Below are 12,376 nucleotides of genomic sequence, written 5' to 3'. Positions count from 1 at the left end.
AAGAACATGAAGAACTTTACAAAATCCGAATCTCATGCAAAGAAAATGTTGCTAGTCAAACATTCAAAATTGATTATTGTGTGACAAGAACATTACAAAACACAACAAAGATTAAAAAATTCAACTTTCATTAAGCAGAATGAGAACTTCAACCTAACAGAATACATAAAACCAAACTTGCAGCAGGGACCTGGTTCTTTCATCAGAAATCTCTAGTATGAGCAGTCCAAGAACCAGGTCCTCTTTTGGACATGTTATCCAAACCACTCAGTCAGTTATCATGTTATCTTCCTCTTTTTGGCATCATCGAAAAGCAAAAGTGTTTAATCAAGTGAGGAATATCAAACTTATACCACATGGCCACTAGGTATATGATCGCAACGTAAGTGTAAACAAAATCCAATGATATTAGTCAGGAAAAGACATCCTATGAAGCCAAAGGAAATTTTATGAATGAATCCAACTAACAAACAATAACATTAATTTGCTTAGTACTGCCACTTACTATAAACCAGACAAGAAACTAGAAAAACATCTCAAACGAGGTCTTAGAAAGAACAGGACTCGGCCACACATAAGGAAGGTAGGAACTCAGGACCGGGTTCTTTGTTGGAGAAGGTAGGAGAGGAATGTTGGCTAGGATTTTATCAATTATTGCAGCTGCAGCCTTTCGTGATCTGCCAAAATTTCAGTTTTTCAACCTCTGCTTTCAACACTATATTTTCAGCCTCTACCTTTGCCTTTTCACGCTTTGCCTCTTCAAGATCATTGATCAACTGTGTGATCAAGCTATTACTCTTAGAACCAAGTGCCTTGGGAAGGAGGTCACATTCTGCAAGTGTAGACCTACTGATCATGTCCTTCTTTCCTCCTCTTTTCCCAACATTCAGGGGAACTTCAAAGTGGGTGAATACCCTGGTTAGCCAGAACCCATAGGGCAAAGCATGTGATCCTTCTGCTGCCCTAGTCATATGCTTCACCATTAGAGAAGGCAGATTCACCAGCATCCCCCGATCAATTGCATCCATGACTATCATGTCCAAGCAATTTGCTTCATTCCTTCTTTCACATCTGGGCAGGATGCACTTGTTTACCAGTTCAAACAAGAGATTATGAGCAGGAATCATTTCTCCTTTGAACACTTTCCTGGGTTCACCAGCATCTCTTCCTTGGCTAAACTTGGCAGTCAGGTAGACCCTGCTTTTCTCAGGTCCATATTCAATCCATTCCCTCTTGACATATTCACCATACCCAACATTTGGTACTCCTAATATGTCTCCCAAGTCCTTGTCAGTAAATGAGATTTTCACTCCCTTTACTGTGGTCTCAACGGTGTCTCCCTTAACCAAATTAAACCTCCTGTAGAATTGACAAACTTCATCCTCATGAACCACTGGGTGAGAGTCAAGGAGCAAATGGGACCAGCCTTGATAGTCCACTTTTTCCTTGAGCTCTTTTAGCCCCGGCTCTTCTGCTAATGTAGGGTCAATCACCCTTCCCTTCAGGACTTTCTCCACCTTTTGCACCTTGATTGCTCTTCTCTTTACTCTCTTGAAACTAGGTCCCTCAGCAGAAGGACCTGTTTCTTTTGTCCCTTTTGAGGACCTCTTCCTTTTGTCAAATTTCTCAGCAAGGGAAGCCTTCTTTTTCTCACTTCCCACAGGAGATTTTTCTTTGACCTCCTTCTCTGCTTCCTCCTTTTCACCATCAGTTGTTTCGATTGTCGCAATATCTGATTCATCAAGTGTGAACACAGACCTTATCTTTCCCTTCTTTTTGCTCTTCTCAAGAGCTTCATTAATTATAGTCTTACCTTTGCTTCTAGTTCTCTTAGCCACAGATGCAGTAGGTGTTGTTTGAACACTCTTCTTGGCTATACGTTTTATCTCTGCTCTTTTTGCTGTTTCCCTTGTGATCATGGCTATCTTAGGACTTTATGCCAGCAAGAGCAACCTGCAGAAGTTGAAAGCAAGTTGGATCCATAAAAAGTCAAATGAACAGTGATATGCTAGTAGAAAGGCAGTTCTAGTATACTTCGTCTTATTTTTCTAGTATTAAGATTTATTTTCTGATTGACCACTAAAAGATTTCACTGGTCTGCAGATGCATTGTCCCTTCACGTATCATTCTACTCATTCCTTGAAGGCTATTTTGACCTTACTTCAAGAACATGCCAATCTCCAATTGCAAGGCAGAAGTTGCTCTAGGATAAATGTGCTATGTCTAATGAATGATAAAACTTCTCCCTCTGATCTATAAGTTGTTTAGAATTTTCAGCTTCTTTGGTAATTAGTACCTGTTCTAACCTTCTTTTAACTTGCTCCTTTCACATTCGACTTGTACTTCTTAGGTTAATTTTCCTGAAAGTCAGTGGTGTCAGATTGAATTTCTTCTAGTCTTGTCAATGGTGTGTTTTATATTAAAATCAGATACTCTTTATCTTGCTTTGGTACAAGACTGGACATGGATCTCACTAGGAGGAAAGTGAAGTATATTTAGGTGAGAAGATTTTTTTTCTTTTTCTTTTTACAAGGTAGGTTAGACCGGCTATGTTGTATGGAGCGGAGTGTTGGTCAGTGAAAAAATCCCACATTCAGAAGTTGAAAATTGCAGAGATGAGGATGCTGAGATGGATGTGTGCAGGGGCGGAGCCACCCTCGGGCAAGGGGTGTCAAGCGACACCCCTTCGTCGTTAAATTACATTGTATATATAGGTTAAAATTTAGTTTAATGAATATATATACAAGTGTTGACACCCCTTGACACAAGTTGAAGCTTTAGTATAGTGGCTAAGGGGTTGCAACAATTGCTTGAGGTTGTGGGTTCTATCTTTGATAAGAACATATATTTTTGTACTTTATATTTTGACATCCCTTTATAAGAATCCTGTTCCGCCACTGGATGTGTGGGCATACTAGGAGAGATAAGGTTAGGAATGAAGGTATTTAGGACAAGGCAGGAGTGACCTCGATAGAGGACAAGATGCGAGAAAGGAGACTCAGATGATTTGGGCATGTGCAGAGGAGACGCACGAATATCCCAGTGAAAGGTGTGGGAGGTTGGCTATGGACGGATTCAGAAAAAATCAGTGTTATCAAAAGCAAAAAGCGCAAAAAAGTTCTAAGGTTCGTTGGGGCTTTAAGCACAAAGCGCAAATAAATCATGGGCTTCATTGAGAAAAAGCGCAAATGGAGAAAACATACAAAAATATATATATATATATATATATATATATATGTCTAGTCCAAGACTAATAGTTATAAGCATGAATAACAAATATATGGACAAAAGAATTGATTGTTTTTACGATAAAGTGAAATATCAATGGTTTAGCGTCGCCTCTTTAGGAAATGCTCACTCAAAAGGAAAAGTATGTCTTAGAGCCTTGATGACGACACTGAAGCGCACATTAAGCGAGGCGAAGCGCTCAACGCGTTTTGAGCCTCGCTTCAAAGCTTAAGCACGCCTTTGATAACATTGGAAGAGGCAAAGGTAGAATATGGATGGCTATCGCTATGGCTATGGATGGTTTTAGCTTACCGAGCATATAACCTTAAATAGGAGGCTATGTAGGCCACAAATTAGGGGAGGAAGTTGGTTAGATAGTTGAGCATTGTCTCACTTATTCTTTCATACTATTAGTTGCACTATTAGTCATAGTATTACTATTGTAGTTGTTTGTCCTTTGAGTTCGGTAATTATCTATGGATTGTTTTTTACACTTTGATTATAGTTTTATCTATAATGACTATTGTTTAGACTGATTTATTAGGTTGTCTATAGTATTTTGTCGGGGTGTCAAATGGGTGGGTCGGGCTGAAACTGAAGACTAGAATGGGCTGAACTAGAAACCGGGTTGGTTCATGACCCGTCCAAATTTACTTTGGGCTAAAATAGGCTAAAAATCAAGTTGGGTCATGAGCCGCCCAATTTGACCCGCTTAATCTTCAGAATATTAACACATTGTTATTTATCTTTTGTAACCACAATTTGAATTCCAACTCAAGAAAATAAAAAAATAATATCTTAATTTTGAAGTGAAAAGTCACCAAACATTTATACCAACTAAATAAACATATATTTAAGATGACTCACTCAACATGTATTTTATGGGGAAAAAAAAAAAAAAATATATATATATATATATATATAATTTAATTTCTTTTGATTATTATGATCCCAAAAAAATAAAATTTTAATTTATAAATAAAAAGAATGAATAGATAAATCCCAGAAGATATAAAGTAGATAGAAATTTATACATTCAATATAGATACATATATTACACCAATGCAAATAAAAAATCTTAAAAACGGGTTGAATTGGAGATTAAATTAGGCTCAATTGAAGATTCTTTTAAAATTGGTTAAGATTTGAATGGGTTGAGATTGATCCAATTTAAATTATCTTGAGCTCAACCCATAAAATTCTGGACGGATTACCTATATTTGGGCTCATTTTGACAATCCTAGTATTTTGTCATGACTTTTCTTCATTTTAATTATTTCTTTCTGTATATTATTTTTTTTCTTGAATTGAGGGTCTATAAGAAAGAGCCTCTCTACCTACCTTTAAAGTAGGGTGGTAAGGTCTAGATATACTCTATCATCCTCAAACTCCATTTTGTGTTATTACACTGGAGACACTTCTTTTGATAAGGTAAGTATATAGATTAGAGTCAGTACCAGCAAAAAATCAAATTTGCAGGCTCTCCAGCTCAGTATGAATAAAATTATGATCTACAAAGCTAAATAAGAGCAACAGACCTAACCAAACCACATGAATCAACACGATCTATCAAATTAAATCAAGCAGTATAGGGGCACCAGGGGCAAAGATAGAAGCTCATATATTAGCCTTTTGATCTAAGAGTGAACTTAGGTTTAAAATAAATCCATTAAACATACACATATTAAATTACAACCCCGTTATTAGCAATTGAAATCGTCATTCTAAAATTCATCCGAATCCATAAAGTTAAAATCCGCCGCCTCTGTGGACATGCTCACAACATTCAACCAAGCAAAAGTATGAACAAATACACAAAGAGACCTAGTTGAGTTGAAGAAATTACAGTCAATAGGCATAAAACAAACGCAAAATAAGCAACTAACCTCATTGGTGGCACAGATTGAAGATTAGGTGGGCTAAAGGCTTCCAACAGATCAGCCCTCTTTTTCACTGGTGTTGTTGCTAGGGTTGTTTGAAAATAATATCTACCATTGCACCACCTTAGTTGCCAAAAAGATCACTTGCAAGTTTCAAAAATCGAGGTTTCTTTGCATTTCTAATATGAATGCAAGACTTAAAAATTTTATATTCACTCCGTTCCAAATTTTAAAAAAAAAACCTAAATTATTTTACTTATTAGTTGTTTCTTTAAAATTAAACAGTATTAAAAAGGAAAATAGCTCTTTAATAGAAGAGTCTATAATTAGAAATAATTATTACTTTTTGTCTTTTGAATTTTTAAAGTAACAATTAGTTTGGGACAATTTTTATTTTTACTAAACAGAAGAGATTTTTTTTTGTGTGTATATCTAGATAAAAATAATAATATATCTTGATACAATACATATATAAATGTTTTAACTGAATTAGAGATCATATGAATAAATTAAAAGATCTTCTTTTAAAGTGACAAAAAAAAATAACATTAAAGGAAAAATTGTACTTATCCATATATATAATATAAACACTTCCTCGGTTTCATTTTATTTGGCACTTATAAAAAAATTATTTGTTCATTTTAACAAATTAAGATAAATTTATTATTTTCTTTCAATACTACTATTATCATTAAATGACTACATAAAATATTTGTAGTCAAACCAGATTTTCAAAACATAATTAATAAGGTTGATTTAGTACCTTCTCCATTTGATTTTATTTGGCCCTTATACTAAAAATAAATTATTATTTTAACTTGTCATTTTAGCAAAATCAAGAGAGTTTTATCATTTTCCCCTATAATATACTTAATATTGAATAACAACATGAAGTCGTAATGGTCAAATTTTGAGTTTTTAAGTGTCATTAATAAAGTTAGTTTCGTAAAATACACCCCAAATAAAAACTTTCTTAAGAATGTGTCAAACCAACATAAGTCAAAAAAAATTGAAACAGGTGGAGTAATTTCTTAAAAGGAGTGTCAAGTCAACATATGTCAAACAAAACAAAATGAACGGATTGCTGGTGTAGACAGTGAAGTTTTATTGATAAATTTATATTAAATTTTGAATTAAATCGTGAATTCATGATAAATTGACCAAGTCAAACCATTGATTAATAAAGTTAGATTAATATTTAAATTAAAAATATATGACTTAAAATAAAATCCAAATTACATTTGGATTAGTCTATTATGTTGACAAAACGAGCCCAATTCATGTTCTTCAAGTCAGAAGTCCTCAAAAATTACTTGGAGACCAACACACCCCCAAAATCTTAGTTCACGCCTATATAAAGAAATCTTCATAAGATCACAGAGAAAAGAGAAGAAGAAAGACATAGAGAATCTCTGCTCTTAAGTGGTGATTTGCAAGTCTTCCGCATACAATGAAGTCTTCGTCTCCAATTTATGAGCCGTAAGTTCTCATATCCTGTGATGGTGATCAAAGTTTGGCTCTGTATTCGTGGTCAAGTTCCAATAAGTATTTCATTGATTCAAGAACAAAGCAAAGCTTTTGAGTTGATGATCGTGAGGAGAGGAATTAGGCGACCACATCCTTTTCATTAGATTTTATAAAGATTTTAGCCTTCGCATAAATTATTGAAACATAAATATCATTGTTTTTCACTATTTTTCCTTTCTTGATTGCTATTTTTCAGGAATGAAACTTGGTTGCTTACAAATTGGCCGCGATGAATATCAATCTGAAATTTGATACTTTTAAGGATGTTGACTCCAAAAATGACTTGAAAATTGCCATGAAGATTGTTTGACAAACTAGAAGAAGTAAAGTTGAAACGCTAGGATAAGAAATGCTTAAGTACTGTTCAAGTGATCTCATATTTTTGGTTTATCTTCTATAAAAGAAAAAAATATCATTTTTGTATGTGCTAAATTAAGGGAACAACATCCCTGAGGTAGTAGAAAGAACTTGGATCAACTAAGGCTGTCACAAGAATACCATCCTAAGTCTAACGATCCCTTCAAGCAGAAAAGATGATGATATCTTAAGCAGTAGATTTTCTCTGATCTTTCCTTATGTCACTTCTCAATCAAAGTGATATTCTGCACTATTCTTCATCCTCTATGGTGGTTATACAAGCGATAGTGATTGAAGCTTCCACCATATAAGAATAACTTGCAAATTTGTCAGAAGCACTTGAAGGCCTATCAAAATACGTCAAAGGTCAAGTGGCTAAATTATCAAGTTGACAAATATGATTGAGAGTATGGATAAAGGAGAATCCACTCAATTATCTATGAAACTTCATGAAATGCAAGAGAAAAGATAGTCCTTCGCAAAACAAGAAACAATAATCAAGGAGTTTCAAGTATCTGCCGAAGACATGGTTCCCGTTTACCAAATGAAGGACTTCATCAAGTAGGCTATCAATTAAAGGACTTCTTCATTGAGCCTATCAAAGATAAATTTAAGTCTACATCCAAATCTCCTCTTACATATGCAAAGTCATATACGCAAAGGATTAATAAAGGATTAATAACTTAGAGATACATGTCAGCTATCAACCTCATGACGAAGAATTGGGATCATGACAGAAATTTAACCAAAACTTTGATAATGAATATTCTCATAAACAAGAATAAAGTTATGAAATAAAATACTATACACTTAGATACTTAACACGTATTAAGGAACAAAAATATGAATAGAAGTTCAAAATATTTGTCAATCTATATCTTCAAAAACTTCAATTCCCAAATGCGGATGCAATAATCATAGTCTCCAAGACTTAAATTTTGTCAAAGATGTCTTTTAAAATGAGTTGGGTTGAGTTTTATAAGGTTTGAAATCAACGATGTGAAATTCAAAAAGTCTTGAGAAATTCATTCAGAATCCTTTATCATGATCGCGATGTGTTGACCTTCATTGACCTACGATCGCGACAAAGGCTTCGTGATCGTGAAGAAGAGTTGATTGGGTTAACTCTCACGATAATGATTCTCCTCTTCGCAGTGAAGACGACCATTTTTTTGTCAGTTTTTGAATTCCTATGTTTTAACTCCTTTTTGCCTTTATTTTCACTTGATTTCTTCCCAGTCACGTTTAGAGCACATAAACATGTAAAATTGGAAGGAAACCACACTAAATGCGCTATTTTCTTAAATAAACATGGCAAAAATTAGATGTTTTTTTTTCTTATTTGTCAAACAGAGGAAGTATATTACAATTTAAAGCATATTTGGGAAAAAAGAGACTGTGCATTCCCTTTCCTTTGTGCGCAACTCCTATAAAGTTTAATATAATTTTACACAGATTATATACTTATTTATGAGAATTTATACATACTTATTACAATTTATATTTACTTCATAAATTTTTATACAATTTATATGTACTCTATCAGAATTATGATATACATACAATTTATATATGTATCTTATACACAAAAATTTACATGCATTTTCTCAAAAACAAAACTTAGACAAAATTTACACACTTATATACATATTTCATATAAAATTTATACACCATTTATACATGAAATCTTTAGATAAAGTCGAAGCATGGTTTAATATACACCCTTCAAAACGCCTGTTACATTTGGTAAATGAAAAAGGCGAAATCCATCGGTGGCCCCTAAAATTGGCATCAACTTTCACTTAGACACCTCAACTAGGCATTGTTCATTTTAGACACCTCAAGTAAGGCTTCGATGTGTCATTTTGACACTTTTTTGACAATCACCAAAATATATTAAATGTGTGTAATGCACTCGCCTGACGTGTCAAAATCAGCGAATTAAATAAACATACGTGGCATATATATATATCAAAATAATTATCAAATAATGACTTTTCAATAAAAAAAATGACCAATCTCTTGATGACACGTGACATTTTTAAATTCAAATAATATTTTTTTTAAAAAATAAAAATTAACAACTATCCAAATTATTCAATCTTCTCCTGCTCTGTTTCTCTCTCAATTTTCTCTCTTCCAAACCATAATGAAACACAACAAGCATAACGAACACTGCTGAGGAGCTGCGAAGAGCAAAAGAAATCATCTTCCTGCAAAAAACTGGAATGATTCGAATGAAACCAGCCATAGGAGATGAATCGCCATTTCAAGAGCTACATATGGTCCAAAAATCAGACCAAAATATTATGCATAGACAAAGTTCTCAACAGGCGATCTTCGACAGAATAGCTTGTGAATCACCGCAGCGCCGCCTTCAAAATCGAGGCACCTCCGGTGATATTCGTGTCACGACCCAACCCCGTAGGCCGTGACTGGTGCTCGATTTGAGCACCCAAACGTACCCTTACCCCAAATTAGCATGTTAGTCAAGAAAACATAGGTAGTAATTAGGAAAGATCACTAAATAGATCACAAAAATAGATATAGGCACGAGGGCCGATAGACCGTCATGAAACAAACAAAATCCAAGACATATGTACAAAACCCACAACATAACTCTGTCTACAGACCTCTAAAGATGATAGCATAGTCATAAGATGGGACAGGGCCCCATCATACCCCTGATCAACATATCCAAATATACAAAGATAAAGTTAGTACCAAAATACAAGCTCCGAACAAGGGAGCACTGTCAATAACATAGCAGATGTCCTAAACCGGCGGATCAGCAAATCAAACTTCGGTACCTGCGGGCATATAACGCAGCCCCCGAAGAAAGGGGGTCAGTACGAAAAAATGTACCGAATATGTAAGGCATGGACTATACTAGATAAAATCATAATCTGAATAGTATGTACATAATACAAAATAAATGTTCAGTATTTCAATATGCTTATCATAATCTCAAATCATATATGCAAAACATATGCCATATTCGGCCCCATTATGGGACTCGGTGAACAAAATGTGGTCGCCCTCTCATCGTCGGCGCCACGGCACAACATAACACCAGAGTAGGAAATATCTCCGTAACAAATCATATCATATCAGATGGCCATATCAAATCATATCAAATCATATCAGATCATATCATATCGGATCATATTATATCCCAAACATAGGTGTACATGGCACAGCATAACTCCGTGGCATAACATACACCACCCCATGTACATGTCATACCTGCCCCCTCACGTCGGGACACGGCGAACAATGCAGAGAAATACGCACGAAAATATATCCTGGCCCAGGCTCAGTGAAAGAGTGGTTACAGTATACACGAGTGGAGTAGTGAGAAACTAAATGCAATTTAAAATTTAAAATATTTATACAAACTCGATAGCATGGTTTTGATAACAGGACATATATAAAAGAACTTGAATACCAATAGTAGCGCAAATCTTTCCAACTTCAAGATAGTCTATGTCAAAATAGTTTCTGGAATCGTCTCCATATTTCAAAATATATTACGGAACTTAAGGGAATAATTAGTTGTATAATATTCGGAAGAGTAGCAAAGAAATTTCTCTCAAATACTACCTAACATAAGGCAAACGAAATAACAAAGAAAAATTCAGAATAGTGGGACCCACCTCGGTCAAATGAGGTGGCGTATACAAATTAGGTGCGTTAAACTTCATAACGTCATTTATAAGAGTTTTAAGGTAGTCGGAATTCATTTGTGCTAAATCTAGAAGTTTAGACAATTTTTCCAAAAATATTCATAAATGCCTAATTCAATTCTACTTAATAGAAAAGGGGATATTTTGAGCGTCGATTCCGAAGAATAGAGTGATCCCCGGGGCTCGTATCCACTCCTATAACATCTAGGACATGCCAAGTGAAGAAAAGGTAAAGCTTTACATACCTTATCGGCTTTTTACGGTTGTCCAACTTCAATTCCCGTTTCCATCAAAATCTACAATTGGTCACATTTACCAATTACTATTCATAAGACTTTAAGAATTCAATTTTTTCAATACTTGTCTACAAAAATTTCGACAGCATCTCCCCTATATATATGACAACCCCGAGATTACAACTCGGCCACAATATCAACAACCAAGCCAACAACAACACCAATACCATCAATAATCAATTTAAACATACTATAACATAAATTGGTTTCTTTCCAACTAGTGCAACAACTTTCAACCAAAGTTTGCATTTCCAAGTAAATATGAATATTTCATGTCCATAATTAATTTCAACTCATTCCAACATAGGTGAAAAATATTCCAAGTAAGCTATCCAATTTTCATCAATTCCATATTTCACTCAAAAATTTCATAAATACAACAAAAATATTACAATTTATTTTCTTCTTTCAACTTCATAATCAAATTCATTTCCTTCTTTCAACTTCATAACAACAACAACAATCCATACTTTTAATAACTTACCTCCATATTCTTATAATATCATACAAATTACATAATTCCTACAACCCATTTTAATACCAACTTACACCATTTAAACTTCATTTATATCCCCAAAATCATAACCACAACTAACAAATTATACAAACTTAATTTTTTTCCCATTACATCACCTAATCCATATTTCCAACTTCAATAAATTTCATCCAACTTCCATTTTCAACATCAAATAACTATCATAACTACTATTCAAATACTACACAAAAATTGAATAAATCTTACTCATACAAAAACATGTATACATGGCACCATATTACCATGCAAACTTCCATATTTTCATAAATTCCACACACCTCCACATATTACAACATCAACAAACTTCATAACACAAAGAAATTGGATTAATTCTTACCTTTTCCTTCACTTCTCCAAATCTCCAAATCAACTAAACAAGCCTCCAAACTTCCAAAACAACTACACCATGTTGTAGAGCACTCTTGACTTAGTAGGAATACTAGGAAATTATAATTTTTGGGATGAAATTTAAAGGGGTAAATTTTTGGTCTTCTTGGCCGATTTTCCCTTCTTTGTTTTCTCTTCTTTCTTTTGTTTTTCTCCTTCTCAATTAGTCTTGAAGTTTCTAGGATTTTATGACTAAGAGCCCTCTTTATTTCATTCATCACATGGATGAATTTACATGGGCTTGGATCTTTTTTTTTTGTTTTGTTTTGGGCCATGGCTTAATGATTGGGCCTATCTTGCCCATTTTTTAGTTTTTAAGTTTCAAGCCCAAGCACCTAGCCCATACATCTTCATAAAAACTACATGTTGTGAAATTCTAATTTTACCCTTAGCCTTTTCCAATATTTCCATTACCAAATTCCAATTTTGTCCTCACCCTTTTATAGTATTTCCACATGTGAAATTCCACTTTATCCCTAA

The 12,376-nt window shown here is 34.1% G+C and overlaps 1 protein-coding gene and 1 long non-coding RNA gene across 2 annotated transcripts; both read right to left on the bottom strand.

Moving 5' to 3' along the window:
• Positions 1–111: 111 nt before the first annotated feature.
• LOC129891260 (uncharacterized) lies at positions 112–5,308 on the bottom strand. Its single transcript, XM_055966558.1, has 2 exons — positions 5,115–5,308; positions 112–1,953 (listed from the first exon to the last, which is right to left on the bottom strand). The coding sequence occupies exon 2, from the start codon at positions 1,917–1,919 to the stop codon at positions 648–650; it is 1,272 nt and encodes a 423-aa protein (XP_055822533.1). The 5' UTR covers positions 1,920–1,953; positions 5,115–5,308; the 3' UTR covers positions 112–647.
• A 4,226-nt stretch (positions 5,309–9,534) lies between these two features.
• On the bottom strand, positions 9,535–12,044 carry LOC129893237 (uncharacterized). Its single transcript, XR_008767404.1, has 3 exons — positions 11,847–12,044; positions 10,924–10,974; positions 9,535–9,802 (listed from the first exon to the last, which is right to left on the bottom strand). It is a non-coding gene; the product is annotated as an uncharacterized LOC129893237 (long non-coding RNA).
• Between the last annotated feature and the right edge of the window lie 332 nt (positions 12,045–12,376).

This window comes from Solanum dulcamara, chromosome 6, assembly GCF_947179165.1.
Source record: "Solanum dulcamara chromosome 6, daSolDulc1.2, whole genome shotgun sequence".
Classification (NCBI taxonomy): Eukaryota; Viridiplantae; Streptophyta; class Magnoliopsida; order Solanales; family Solanaceae; genus Solanum; species Solanum dulcamara.
The sequence above is the reverse complement of the archived record's forward strand: the minus strand, read 5'-3'. Positions and strand labels throughout refer to the sequence as shown.